This window comes from Lutjanus erythropterus, chromosome 3, assembly GCF_056507025.1.
Source record: "Lutjanus erythropterus isolate fLutEry1 chromosome 3, fLutEry1.hap2, whole genome shotgun sequence".
Taxonomy (NCBI): domain Eukaryota; kingdom Metazoa; phylum Chordata; class Actinopteri; order Lutjaniformes; family Lutjanidae; genus Lutjanus; species Lutjanus erythropterus.
The window spans coordinates 47,555,959-47,571,970 of record NC_139319.1 but is presented as its reverse complement, the minus strand read 5'-3'; the positions used below and the strand labels follow the sequence as shown (position 1 = coordinate 47,571,970).

The 16,012-nt window shown below is 36.1% G+C and overlaps 1 protein-coding gene across 1 annotated transcript; it reads left to right on the top strand.

The window, feature by feature from the left end:
- The first annotated feature begins 3,057 nt into the window (after positions 1-3,057).
- LOC146330936 (uncharacterized) lies at positions 3,058-9,022 on the top strand. The gene is made up of 8 exons (XM_084711879.1): positions 3,058-3,094; positions 3,333-3,665; positions 3,778-3,900; positions 4,501-4,590; positions 4,944-4,978; positions 6,490-6,582; positions 8,581-8,667; positions 8,969-9,022. The coding sequence occupies exons 1-8, from the start codon at positions 3,058-3,060 to the stop codon at positions 9,020-9,022; spliced, it is 852 nt and encodes a 283-aa protein (XP_084568005.1).
- The last annotated feature ends 6,990 nt before the right edge of the window (positions 9,023-16,012 follow it).

Genomic DNA, 16,012 nt, shown 5'->3' with positions numbered 1-16,012 from the left:
ACGCAATGAGACAAACAAATTGAGGTAGCAGTAGACAGCCCTTTCTGTGTTCTGCGATGCAAAATTACTGATTTCTTCTATGGAGTTTGGTTGGTTTGCAGGGAGGAATATTTAGCATGACTAATGACAGTTTCAGATCAGAAAAGGCTGTCTGACAACAAAGTAAAGCAGTGAAAATATCATAAATAAAACTAGATTTTGCTACTGACCCTGTCCTCAGCAGTACAATGCTTAGTTTTGGATAAGTACTTCATACCATACCACTTCAAATAATCCAAACTGTCCCTTCAAGCTTAAGCAACAAAAACACCAGAGTGGAACATCTGGTGAAAAAACACCAGCTAGACATGACTATAATTTTTACAATGTCCCAATTACTGTGTATTATAAAGCTGAGCATGTTGTCACATTTCACAAAAACTTCTCCATCTGCAGCTACAACTTGCATCTTTATTTTGCTAATTTTTGGAGAACATAGAGGAAATTCACCAGACTGAACTCCCATCACTGGAGCCAAAAACCTGGCTTGGGAATTTGTTTGAGTGACACCGTCAGCACTGTCAAAGTCCCACTGTGTCAGAACTGCTGCTCATTAGTCGACTGTAAAAGAAGATGGTGTTCCAGGCTTGTGGAGCTGTAGATGTGAAACACCATATTTCTAAAAAACAAAATAAATAACCTTCTCCTCTTAACAACATGCTGCTGGGTAATTAAGAGTTTCAAAAACTAATCTGCAGCGAGCAGAAACTGTTTTACAGCCACGATTATTCTTTATTTTTTTTAAAAAGAACATAAAGACTGTTTCTACTACAGGTCATTAAATTGAATTCAGGCTTATTTGATGTAATTTTGTGAAATTTAAAAAACAACATTCATCTGAGACAATGAATCCATATTACCACATAATTCTGTCACTGAGGATACCAAACCACATTAATTTAATATGTTTTATTTTATTTCACTGTTGACAGAGAATTGATTTGAGGGAATATACTCAGCATGTGTCACTGTCTCATCTGATGAATGTGTACAAGGCCTACGGCAAATGTTATATTTCCAGTTTTCTACATAATACAAATCCAACCATCCACAAAGGATCAAAATGTGTCTATAACACTCCACACAACTATGTCACAACTTTAAGCAACTGATGGAATGATAAGTTCAAAATTGTTTTGCATTATTAGAAGTCCAAGTGGTGTCGCTCACTGCTGACCCCTATTTTTTTGTTCTTATTAGTCTCTATTTTTCATTCTTCCTTCCTTCTTATGTAATGAAAAAGTTTGTTTTCTGTTTATCTTGAAAACAGTTTGGCGTAGACTAAAAATTCTTTCACCATTTTAACGGTTCAATTTATCTACATCTTTAGTGTTTAGTTTTAGTCCTCTGCTTTAAAAATGTTAATTTTTAAATTTATGATCTCGGGTCGTGACTCAGTCAAAGTCAAAATTTGGTAATGTTAGATTAAAGTGGGTGTTACTTATTACAACAAATCTAAATTTCTAGACATTTCACAATTCAAACAATTCAAAAATCAGCCCATACTTCCTACAGAGCTGAAATTTCTTCAGCACATCCAGTGAATTGTGACAAAAGTTTGCCTCACTGCAACTTGTGGTCAATTCAGAAATCTATCACTCTGTATTTTTCAAAATATGAAAAATGAATTAACATCTGTGTCATCACAAGTTTCCTTTAAATGCGACCAGAACAGACATTCTGTAGATGGTACATGTCAAGTATTTCAAAGTGTGTCCAGATTGGTGGAATGGCGAGACAGCAGTGATATTTAATATCTTGCTGTTGTATTGTAATTTTTGATCACATTTCACTTTTTGACAATACACTCAAGAAAAGCAGGTTGATGTGTTTTTTTCCTTTGTTTTTTTTTTTTTTTTTTTTAGAATTGTTCCCCAAACTGTTAAATTTCTGTGAAGCTTTGTGACATCCGTCTGTCTGATTTTCTCTTGTGAGCTTCTTTCTGTCTCAGCAGCCAGTGGGCGGAGTGAGAGGAAAAGGAAAGTCAGGAAAGTGTCTGTACCTGGTTCATTTAGGCCTCAGCCTGTTTAGGTGAATTCCATGTGAAACTCTTTCTCTTCTCTAAAGGCTATAAGAGACCAATATAACTCATGATTTTACAAAATTACTATGATGCACTGATCACCAGCAGAGTATTTTATCATGCTTAAATGTTAGAGATCATTAAATTATGCAGACATGCGCTTTAACCAGTGGACAATGTGGTATAGTAACAGGTGAGTGTGTTAATTCCCCCAGGAATGTATAATGGTGCTTACTGACCTCAAGGAAATGCTGTCAAGTTTTAGTAATTATCTAAAAAAAAACAAAAAAAAAACAGCTTTGCATAGAACATGCTTGCAGGTCTTGTTTAGATTAAATGTATTCTAATGAATGGTACTGAATGTATATTCTCCATGGAGATTTTTAAATCACCTTCCATCATCTCTTTTGAAATACGGCTCTCTATCTAGTCTACAGTATTTTCATTTTGCTTTATTTTCTCAACATGCAGCAAAGTAGTCAAACCAACCAACAATCTCAATTACACTGAGTCACTTCCTTTCTTTGTAAATGAAGGCCCCACATCTCAAACCACGTGACAGGTGGTTTGAGATATGGGAAGTGGTTTAAAATGCAGTCTGAGTTTTTTTTTTTCTTCTTCTTTTTTTTCTTGACCTGATCTGTGAGAGACTGTGAAAATGACAATTGTTTTTTTTTGTGTTTACCTGCTGATCAATAGTTGACCCTGGTGGAAATGTAGATGACTTTTCAACCAGATTTGTGATCTGGTCAACAGAGACACACACTGCATGTATGTATGTATGTATGTATGTATGTATGTAGGTGTGAACATATCATATATGCGTATATTTGTATGTGTGTTTTCAAAATAAAGGGAGGAGCCTGAGCTTTTGAAATGATGAGAGAATGGGAAGTTAGAAATACTTTAGAGACTGTGTTTGTATTGAGCTGATACTCCCTGTACTTGTTTGTTTTTTTTTTGTTTTTTTTTTATCTTTGCTCGTTATTTTCATTATGTTAAAAATCTATGCATACTATTTTCTTCTTTTTGGTGAGTTTCTTTTTCTGATATTTTCTCTGTATTTGCACTGACTGAAGCTTGTGTGTAAATGATGCAGCTGTTAGATGATTTTTTGGTTTGTCTGTTTGCTAAATGAATCATTTAGTCTTTTAGTTTTGTCAACAATAATTAAATGCATCAATAGTAAAAGAAATGTGCACATTTGATTTTAGTTATGCATTGACATTATTCCACTGACAGAAAATGTTTCCTTGATTTTCACTTGTAGCTCTGAGTTTTGTGGAGATGAAGCCTCTCAACATAAAGGGACGTGTTGGGCAAAATGTGACATTCAAATGCTCAGACTGGAACACTTGGACTGATGTAAAATCTAATGTTAAGTACCTCTGTAAGAGTCCATGCTCAGAAGACAAACACATCATCATCAAAGCAGCATTTAAAGAGACTAAACGTAAGAATCAAATAGAATTAACTAACAGTCCAGAAGGTTTATTGGTAACCTTCACTAATCTCCAAAAGTCAGACTTTGGGAAATATTATTGTGGAGTAGAGAGATTTGGACCTGATGCATTTATAGAGATGAATCTTCAAGTTACAGATGGTAAGTTTATGCTCTTCATTTTTTTTATTTTAAAATTACCACGTCTTTGTCACAACGTAATAACTCTCCACATAGTTGATAGATTAATATATAATGTGTATGTTAATTTCAGCTGAATCTCCCAGTCCCAGGACATCTCCAGAAACAGTTTCAGTTAGTCAGTCAAACATTATCACTGATAGGTCTGTGCCATTCAACATCCATCCTACAACAACAGCTAGTACTCCAGGAGCTGGTATGGAATGCACTCTTCATAAGTTTATATATATATTTAATGTATAATATATATTTTTTTTAACTGCAGTTGAAACACAGAGTATAAATAACGTGTCCATTGGTGCTGATACATAGATGTCCAGCTGTGGAAGCTTTAAACAAGAAATATGCACTTAAGTGAATAACAAAAATTATATTTAACTAAATACTCAACATTATAGCTCAACAGTGTTATAATCACAGTGAGGTCCTCTACACATCTTTCTTGAGGTGGACTTTAGGTGCAATTACAAGAAGACAGAATGATTTTTTTTTAAACTTATATAACCGTAAAGTAAACAACAATAGCGATGAACAATAATCATAATCAATTAATCAATAATCCAATGGTTTTAAATGAAAAGAGAAAATTCTTAAAAGTATCCACCAACCATGTTGTTACCCCTAAATCTGGATTTAGTTCAAATTTGTACGTAATCTAGACTTGTGTTTTATTTTTCAAGGTCTTTCAAAAATTATGATTGTTCATTTATCTAACTGTATGAGAGGATGTGATGAAGAAGTTGCAGTCAAAATGTGATTAACCTGTTTATCTGTCTTCTTTTCTCTCTTTAAACAGGAAGTGCGCCATATTTGATTGCAAGTTCAATTTTTATCATAACCTTAGTGGTGGTGATGCTTACCAGGAGGATGTTGAAGAAACAACCAAGTAAGACACACAAACCAAATGTATACAGTAGCAGTTAATGGTATAGGTGACCATTGAATATTTTGACTCCCAAAACATGGATCTAATTTTAAATGAGAAATAATATAGGATAGAATAATATGGGCAAATATAGATTTTTTAAGTTAATCTCTTCTATAAATCCTTGAAGAAAGCAAGGATTTAGATTAGCACAGCAGCAAACATGGTTTTGTTATAAATGGTTGAACCATTTCTTGAAGTGTGCTGAGTAAGAGTTTGCTTAGGGCAGTGGTTCTTAAATAGAGGTCTGGGGACCCCTGGTGTCCTTGACACTCTGCCAGAGTCAGATAACTACATGCTTCCATATTTTTCAGGGGTTGTCACCACCACACAAGAACACACAGGAGACGTAAGTTTTGCATTTACAAAAACAGCTACTGGCAAGTCCTACTTCATATCTTGTGTTAAATTCCGTAAAGTCTGTAGTACATACATGGTGATTACAAAGCAGTTACATCTGAATATTCTTTTTGGGTTGCCTAGTGGGTGTACTATGTCTACTGTGCACTCATCTAGTTCATGTTGTCTTGGACAGAGTGGATCAATACAAAGAAACCCAAGAATATTACTGGTTACATGGCAATGATAGGACACGTCATTATTATTTCCCTGGAAGCTTTTCTGGTACCTGGTTTAAGTCACATCCCAGAATGACTCAAGTGAAATTTTCAAAATACACATCTGCATTGGACACATTAAAACTTTGATGATGGCACCAGATGAAAAGTCAGAGAAACACCAAGGTCACTGAGATTCATGTATTTTTGGACCAAACTTCTGAACATAATTATGTTAAGAGAAATCAAAGATGAAACTTGGAAAAAAACCTGAACCTTGAAGCTACAAAATTATAATTACTAAATATTTTCTATGATGTAAGTCATAATGTTCAAGGATTATATAGTCTGGACAGAGGTATATGGACTTTCTAACCCTATTACTGGTATGTGTGCATACTTTGCTGATATCTTGAACTCTGCAGAGGAAAAACTAACCACATGTTCCTGTTGATACTTAATCTGTATGCCATTTCAGGTGCACTTATGCTTACTCTTTCAATTACATTTTAACTTTAATAAAATGTATTTACTTCTTTTTTTTTTACAACCTCCAAAAAAGTTGGGACATCATGTAAATAATAAACAAAAACCAAATGCAATAATTTGCAAAAACCTTTTGACCTATATTCAATTGAATAAAATACAAAGAAGGTATTTAATGTTCAAACTGGTAAACTTTGAATAGGAAAAGTTTGAACAGGAGCAACAAATCTGCCAGTTTCTCTTGGAGATTTGTGCAGTGTTCAAAAACACTTGTTTCAAACATTCAAAAGGTACACAGGTGAACTGGTCAAACATGATTTTGGAGCAACATATGCTGCCATCCAGACGATGTCTTTTTCAGACGATGTCCCTGCTTATTTCAACAATGCCAAGACACATTCTGCACATGTTCCACAAGTGTGGCTTTATAGCAAAAGAGTTCAGGGACTAGATGGACCTGCCTGCAGTCCACATTTGTCTCTCATTGAAAATGTGTGGTGCATTATGAAGCACAAAATACAACAGAGCCCCCAGACTGCTGAGCACTTGAAGATGTATATCAAGCAAGAATGGGAAATAATTTAATGTTCAAAACTTTTCAATTTTGAACATTAAGTTCAAAGTTCAAATTCAGAATGAGCGTAAATTTACAAAAAACAATGTCGGGTTGACCATTAAATATTTTGTCTTTGTATTGTATTCAACTGAATAGAAGTTGAAAAGATTTTGCAAATAGTTGCATTTTTCCCCATTTTTTTGGAATTGGGGATGTAATTTGCAACTAGTCTAATAATGTAAATCAAACATGTTCACACAGAACCCGGCAGGTCCTGATGGAGTCTACCAATCACTTCACCCATTTACAAAGGATGAAGACCAAGTCTACTGCACTCTCAACCCCACCGAAGAGGTACGCTACTTTATGTAACAACACTGAATGATCACTGCTGCAGGAGCTGTGGGACATGTTTTGATGGGTTTCCTCAGAGGTTTCCCCCACCACAAAAACATTAGACAGAAGAACCAGAAACACATGGAATGTATGGAAGCAAGAGTTTAAGTGATGACAATGTGACATATCTAAAGACATAATGTACTGCAGTGTGTGCCACCTGTTTCTTCACTAGCCTCAATTTGTTTTTACATAGGGCCTACGTTTATATTTGGGCTACCAAAAATGTATATTAGCCACCAAATTTAGTGTCTTGGTGGCCTTTGGGGCCAGTGCTTATAAGCATCTATCCCTGAGATCCACCCTGAAACGGTGCCCATCTAGATGGAGATAATAGTGTAGATTTAGCTTGTGTAGGCTGTTAAGTTAGCTGTTAAATATTCCCAAATGCAAATTGTTCTTTTTATTAGACACCATGTTCTGTGAAGAACAAACTGTGAAGTTACACTTCTTGATCCCAACTGTGTTTTGCTACTGTGTGCTTTGAAGTTCTTTCCTCTTGTGTTGAATGACACTAAAGGGTTGACATTGCTGACAGCTTTGCTTTGTCTCTCATCTCATACTGCCTGTCACTGCTGAAATGCAGTATGTATTTTATTCTGCCAATTAGTGACTCAGTAAAAACAAGTTTGTGACTTGTTTTGACCAACCAATCAGTGGTTGACCTCAAGTTTGGTAAATGCTGAGCTAATGGATCAGCATGCATGCACAGTGACGGTGCCGACAGTGCAGGTGTAATGTCTACCTTGTTCAACATCTTAGTTTACAGTGTTAGCATGCAAATATTTGCTAGTTAGCACTAAACACAAAGTAGGTGTACAGCGGAGGCTGATGGGAATGTCATCATGGTTTAGACAGTAATTATTTGGGAGAAGAAAACTTGAAATGGTGCTGGATATATATTCTGTCAACCAAGTGTTGGCAGAGTACAATACAGTACAAAACCGGAGGCTGCTGGAGCACATGAACTGAGGACCACTGCAGTTTGGGATGGAGTGGAGATGACCACAGCCACAGATGTGGTATTAGCCAACCAAGGTACTGAAGAGACACTGGATGACTTAGGGGCTGTCTTGGCATCAACCAATCCAAGGACTGGAGATGTTGGCCACCACAGAAGTGGTCTTGGTTTCTACTCTTAACATCGCTGGGCACCAAAACCTCCATGTTGATGGGCAGTTGTTTCTCTGGGGCACTGGGCAGCTGAGTCTCTGGGATGAGGGGAAGAGGTCTAGTTACCGTTAGGCTCCAGAGAGAGAGCAGAAAGGAGACAAGGGATTTGGATGATATGGAGCAGAACAATAGAGAACCTCAACATCATCTGAAACATTGCTTTCTAGGGGGAGCCATCTTGTAAGCCGGGTTATGAATACACCATCCGGGTTATTCGGATGAACGAAGGGCTGAAAATTGGACAGCTGGCAAATGTCTTCTGGGTTCATGGCTGGCCAGTTTGTACCGTCAAAACAAAAGAAGGCTTACACTTTGATAAATTAGGAATTAGTCAGACAAAAGTCCAAATGAACAAATCCAAAAGGGTGGGAAAACAAAGACGGGAAAAGAAGACAAGAAAGACATGCAATGGACAACATACTAAATTAAAAGCTGTAATTAGTCAATATTCCAAAGACTGTGAAAAATAGTTAGGTGGTTGTGACAGAGATACTGACAGGCTGTCCTGGTTAATGTCAAGTTATCATAAAGACATTTTTGCCTTGGTTAATATAATTGTTATAAAAAGACATTTCAAACAAAGTCAACTCTGTTTTAAAAACCAACATAACTGATATCAAATTATACTTAATGACAGCAGTCATTACATTAATAAAGGCTCCTTAATGTTCATGGCAGGTGTCATGACATGTTTATGACAATGTCTAATGTACACCATTTCAAAATTACCTGCATTTTAATAAAATGTTTTTCTCTTATTCTTATTCAAACATGTCCCCACAGAGTGCTGGTCCTGATGGAGTCTACCAATCACTCCACCCATCTACTACAGATGAAGATCAACTCTACACTCTCACCCCCACCAGAAGGGTATGGCACTCAACACAGCTCTGATGATAATTCTAAGTATGGTAATTTTTGTTGGTCTTACTGTGTTATTGTGCTAAATGGAAGATTATCATATGTTTTCTACTCTGACCTGTAGCTTCTGACCTTAATACTGTTTTGGTTCCATTTACAAAGAGATGTGGCCCGTTTGTATGTTGTATGTCAGGTACAGTAAATATGAATTTGTCTGGTAGCATACAGTAGTTGTTATGTCCTCAGAGTGCAGGGCCTGATGACCTGAATTTCTCTCTCTTGAACTTGAATCTTTTCTTTCTTTCCTCAGAATGCTCTTTTGGAGAAGTTGGCCGTGGGTACAAGCAACAGCTCATACATTTGAATTCCTCCAAATTTGCACACAAGTATGCATACTTGTTTTGCATATATATACTTGAATTTCTGCCATGTGGACAAAATCTGATAAAATTGTCCCATTATTGGGGTTCATCTCACCTTTGTGGACAAACAGTTGGTCAAGTGATTGGGTAAAGTTTAAAATGAGATATATTTTTTCTTATTATTATTTTTACTATGGTGGAATTTTAACTTTTATTGGTTTGAATAAAATGTATGATGTTTTTCACCAAGTGGTCAGATTAATTTTAAATCCATTACTTGCTTGTATGACAGCGATTCTTTTTGCTGAAGTAATACCGTAATAATTCTTAAGACTGCAGCTGAAAAAAAGAAAATGAAAATTCTCAAATTATTTTCCTTAAGAAGGCTGTGAATGTTTTTTTTTTGTTTGTTTTGTTTTGTTTTTTAAGTTTAAGTGCATCTAGACATTCTAACAGGCCCTACTTGCATGTGGTCATACAGCTCGCCGTGCTTAGCTGTTCTGGTTTCAAATTCACATCCAAACACATTTTTCCTTTGTCACTTTTCTTAATCCATCTGTTCAGATTCTGAGAAAATGATGCTATCGTATTTTATTTGTGAGGTTTTGTGTCTTTTTACACACTAACACAGCCTTACACATGATGCTACAAGTTCAATATGTGTAAGGCTGCATATGCATGTGTGTGTGTGTGTGTGTGTGTGTCTGTTTAAAAGAAAGGGGGAAGCTTCAGTCTCAGAAATGGTGAGAGGATGGAGAAGTTACAAAGACTGTAAAGACTGTGGTCAGACTGACCAGATAATTCTTCTTTGTTCTTAAACAGACATTTTCAGTACTCTTGTCCCCTTCCTGGCTCTTTTACTTCTCTGTATTTCCACTGACTGTAGTTTGTATACAAATGCTGCAGTAGTTGGTGTCAGGTGTCATTGTTATAATAGCCACACTGGTGGTCCTAATGATGCTTGTGAGAAAGATGATGAAGGACCAAGTGAGTAAGAGACACAAACACACACACACAGTGCATATTGTCGCTGTCGGGGGCAAACCTCATGTCTCCATATTGATTTTTCATCATAAATCAGTGCTATTGATTACCCTTTATGTGTTTCTGTGGGTTTTACAAATATTTGAGCATTGAGAAGTATTAAAAAGAGCTGCTAACTTTGACTAAGCTGCATTAAAAACACCTGTTACCTCAGCATCCACAACATGTATGCTTTATATGCTTTCACAAGAAGAAAAAAAAGGGAAATTCGAGTACTGAGTTTCCTTTTACCTCAGACTGGGTGAGGCTCAGGTATTTCCTCTCCCTTATTTCTTACTTTAATGCCATTTAGCTGCCTTCACAATGCTGAGCTCTGGGTTAAGAAACATAAAAAACACGTATAATATCTGGTCTGACAAAAAAAAAGATTCTTGGTACACAAAATCACTACTGTTTGAAGGATGAGGATAGAAGCTGGTACTTAGAAAATCTCTTCATCTGGGTGCTCATCATGCACCTTTTAAGCTAACAGAGGAGGACCAGACAAGCCACTGAGGTCTGAAACTAAAGACGTACTTCTCATCCAACCCCAGCTGTCATCAGTGATCAGCAGGTCAGTTTGTTTGTCTTTGATCCAAGGCCTCTGCGGCTGTCTTTTAGATGTATCGTTACTCAGTAGGGATGCAGGACAGCATTGTTGATAGGCATCCTGGAGTGTACTGTGAGCAGCATGAGCGAGGGTAGCTTTGACTTAACCAGCAGGACATAAACAGCTGGTTGGTGTGGAGGAGGCTGGAGGAGCAGGCGTTTGGTGAGCGAGGAAGCTCATTCACTTTACCTTGGGTCTCATGGTCCTCCTTTTCAGGTGAAAATCCTCCACCTCATAACTTATCTCATAACTGGCCTATCCATTCTATCAGTCTCCATGCTAGCAATGTCTATGACCAATCTTGGTTGTCATGGTAATGAATTACGTACGACTGTTGAGCTCAGGTGTTTATTAATGCCTTTTGTTTTGAGTTTTCTGGGAAAATTATTAAAAACTGCTGATGACTCATTCTGCACTCTGGGGCACTACTAAATCTTTGCCCAATGAAAAGCTTTCTCGCTTATGACACAGCAGCTTTATGGAGAAAAAAAATCAGCTTTTCTCTCTGATGTCCAGAGTTTCCTGATGGAAAGATATAAGGTTGGCTTTATTTACCATGACTGTTAGCTTGTTCAGGCTCAGCAGCCTCTCAATGAACAGAGTCAGTCATAAGGGGACACACAGCCGCTGAGACCAACAGAGAATACAGTACTGAGATTGTTTAAAGCATGGGAGGATGTGAGAGGATCCACTTCATGTGAACTGGCCTCTGTTGATTTCAGAGGCTGTTCTGGTCCTGGTCCTAGTCCAGCTGTGCTCACCAGAAGCTCTCAGTTCAGCAAGAGTCAGCTAATAAGACTGCTCTCCTTCCTATATCCATGGATCACTTAAGTTGCATGGCAGTGTGAAACCTGTGGAATACAGAAGTACTATGGTAAAGAAAATGTAGTGCCAAAAAGGCAAAGTAAAGCAGTGAAAAAAAAATCTAAATATATAGCGTACACTTAAGCATATAGATATTTTAGGTGGGTCTTTCTTTATGTGACTAAAATATGCAAATTTTTTATGCTAACCCTGTCTGCAACAGCAACAACAATAATGAGCTTCTGTGCCACAACTTCTCTCTCCTTGTAGAAACTGGGACTGCATTAACTGGCATCTACTGACCATTGATAAGTACTTTGTTCAATCCCACTTCAAAAAATCAGACCTACCCCTTTAAAATAGAATCTGCTGTAATATATTTGTATTTTTTAATATTGTATGGAAAAATATTTTCATACATTGAAACTGTAGATTTTGACACACAATCATTCAAGATAAGGTTAAAGTGCAGGAGCCACCCTTACCATTTTATTTTATATTAATTAATGAAGTTAATGAAATGCCACACAGGGAACCTCAGGACTTTGGGGCCCCCAAGTGTCTGGGGCTCTTGGACAACTTTAGTTAGTAATCCAGTCTTGAAGACAACAGAGTAACTCATGTGTCTATTTAATAGCTTAAGCATTACAGTGATTTGATTATTGATGCACACCAGTATTTACTGTGTCTGCATGATGTTTTGTAGTCAAGGTAATGGTTTGAATAAAGGATGGGATCCTCATTTAGAGCTGAAAGGCCCTCTATATACGAGGCTACCTCTGGTATATTACATCCATATTTTTACAGCTCAACAAAACATGTTCAATTTCCATCAAATTTCTGCAAACAGCTTGTGCAGCATAAGCTGTGTTTTATGGACAAACAACTACCCAGAGGGTCAAGCAGGCCAATATTTACTTCAGTATCTGCTGTGCTCTGGTGGCCTGCAAACCAACACCAGAACATTGTAGATGTAGATTATCACTGTGTTGTTGGTCTCATAAACTTTCATAGCTTTGACAGATATGCAGAGGTGGGAAGTAACTAAGTACAAATACTTTGTTACTGTATTTATGTAGATGTTCTAGGTATCTGTACTTTAGTTGACTACGCAGTTTTTTTTTTTACTTTTAGGCCCTACATTTTACAACAAATATTTGTACTGTCTTCTCCTTTTCATTTTCAAAACTGGCTTGTTACTTTACTTTTGACGAAACAAATAGCAGATGAAAAAGATGGAAGACAATGAAAAATTCAGAATAAAACAAAACCAACATAAAAGATCTAAAAAGACAAAAACAATGTAACAGATGTATCGAGACAAAAACAACAAAATAAAAATAACAGGATGACACAAAACAAAAGACGTAACAAGACAACAACATAAAAGACATAAGAAAGGAACAAGACAGAACAAGACAAAACCAACACAGTAAAAATTGACAAGATGAAAAGAATGTCACAAACAAAAAAGATATAACAAGACAAAAACAACGTAATAAAACGAAACGCATCACAAAAACATAGCAAACATGGCAAACAGTCATAACAAAAAAGTCATAACAAAAAGTCATAACAAAACAAAACAAAACAACAGAAGATGTACAAAAACAATTCAATAAAACAAAAAAGACATTGCAATAACAAAAAATCCAGAACAAAATGAAAAAGACGTAACATGACAAAAAGTCACAACAAGACAAAAACGACATAACAAAACAAAGAAGACATAACAAGACAAAAAAGGTAAACAGACAGGACCAACATAAAAGATGTAACAAGATAAAAACAACATAACAAGATGAGAAAGATGTCACAATGCACAAAAGATGTAACAAACAAAAATGACACAACAAGACAAAACAACATGAAAGACAACAAGAAAAAACGTGTAAGACATAACAAGACCAAAATAAATTAATAAGATGAAAATGACATAACAAGATGAAAAGAGAATTGATCGCAGAGAAAAAAATGAACTTCATTTATCTACTTTTGTAGTTGTATACTCTGAGTACATTTCAGAGCCTGTACGTTTTCACTTTTACTTGAGTAAAGAAGTTGAATCACTACTTCTACTTTTACCAGAGTCTTTTTTTTTTTAACACAAGTATCTGTACTTCTAAATGAGCAAAGACTGTGTGTACTTTTGCCGCCTCTGCAGATATGGAGCTAAGTAGATAAGATATTTAAAGTACAATGAGAGATATACATTTTGCAGTATGCTGCACTGAAAAGGAAAATCTTGCAGCAAACGGCTGAATATAAGGAGCACATGTTTTCTGATATGATAGCAGAATTGTAGCAGATTCCTCTGGGTGCTGTGGGGAGTGAATAGGAAGATAAGACACAGGGAGGGGGGGTGATAAACTTGGATGAATGCGGAAAATCTCACCCCACAAGGTAATGGAAAATGAAAAAGAATCTCCTACTAGCTAACCAAACATCAGCTTTGCATATGAATAGAAAGAATATGAGAAATCATAACCATAGCTTTAATAACTACATCTGAAATGTGAATTATTCATGAGATGTGCATCCCATACAGTGAGGACTGTGTGTATGTGTGTGTGTGTGTGTGAGGGAGCGTCAATATTATGGCCTGGATGTGTTATTTTCTTGCCTCCTCATATGTTTTCTCATTAAGCAGATGGGTAAAGAACAATATTTTAATTTTTTATAAAGTGTTATTTCTTGGCAACGTTCACTTGTTCCCTCTTGCTATTTGTTCTCCCTAAAACGGGCTGCTGGCACAGGGGGAGAGAACAGGAAACAAACAGGCTGCTTTTGGTTGAAGGTGCAGCAGTTGTGATGACAGAACGTGGGCCAATGTTTACTCATCTTGGGAATGAAAGACTCCTCTGACTTTGCAGAGGATTTAGAAGTTAGATAAGCATGTCCAAGCACACACGGCACTCGTACAGACAAATAAAGCCTTCTGACTCGATTCCTTCTCTTTCCCTGTCTCTCCTTCTGTCACTCTTTTCCTTAATTAGCTCATCTCCCTTGTTCTTCCCATCTCTCTCTGCTGTTTTTTTCCCCATCCTCTCGCTGCCTGTCCTCCTTTCAAAGCAATATTTTGCTCTGCAACAAATGAGATTTCACATAGTTTCAGTGGGGAAATTTGAGCACTCAAATGGGTAAGACAGGGAACAAGTTGCGTCTTTCATTTTAGGCTGGAATTAGAATCAGAAACACTATAGAGACCCCTCTGCTTCCACTGGTAGTGTCCAAGTCCTCTACAATCCAGATTTTTGTCATCATTATCATTATTATTATTATTATTATTATCATCATTATTATTATTATTATTATTATTATTATTATTATTATTATTATGCCCATTATTGTTAGTCATTACTTATACTTATTATTATACTTATTACTTATTACTCATTATTATCATCATTATTACTTTTAGTTTGCTTGCTTTTTGATTTTGTTTATGTATTATTATTATTATTTTACTGAATATTATTTACTTCTCTATTTATTTCCATTCTTTTCTCTTCCTCTCTCACTTACTGATCCTCACTATCTCTTATTCCCTTCTTAATGTTTCCCAGTCTAATAAGAACATCCCCTAAACCTGTATTTTACCTCTGGACAGAGGAGGAACTACCATATACAGCTCTGGAAAAAAATTAGGAGACCACTGCAAAACGATCACTTTCTCTGGTTTTACTATTTATAGGTATGTGTTTGAGTAAAATTAACATTTTTGTTTTATTCTATAAACTGCTGACAACATTTCTCTCAAATTTGAAATTAAAATATTGCCATTTAGTGCATTTATTGGCAGAAAAAAGATGCAATGTTTTCAGACCTTGAATAATGCAAAGAAAACATGTTCATATTCATTTTTAAACAACACAACACTAATATTTTAACTTAGGAAGAGTTTAGACATCACTATTGGTAATAATGGTAATATATATTGGTAATAATTTCAATCTTTAATCATAGCAGTGGTTTATATAATTTTCCTCATAAAATAAGTTTTGGTTCAGGTGATCATCTAATCAGTGTCTCACTAAGTAGAATGAGGAGGCTTGTGTTGGAATCCAGCAAACACTGCAATGGACTGACTGTCATACATCATTTTTTACAATAATAATATGAATTGCCATTAGTGCCGCAACACTAACTTATTTAAAGGGTGTGGAAGATGTGTTTATTTAGTCAAGACACTTAGTTCATGGTGTCATACTTGACATCATTCACCAAATAAATACCACAATAAACATTACAATAACACAAACTAAGTTTTACATATAGAAGCTTATAGTTTACTGACTCAATCATCTATGTCACCTTTCTAAATTAAGTTTAGATCATAATTAATGAATTCAAAACTGTACAAAGTGTGCTTGCATGGAATTCTGGGTTATTGCAGTTATGGACATGCGCAATGCTACCGTGAGGTGAAAATCAACAGAAAGTTAGCGAGTGAAATGTCAAGACAGCAAGTAGGTGAGAAAAGCCACTGCCTCTGGATCTGTATCTATATTAATGCACCCTGCAATAAAATTTAAAAAAAAAGAGAAGAAAAAAG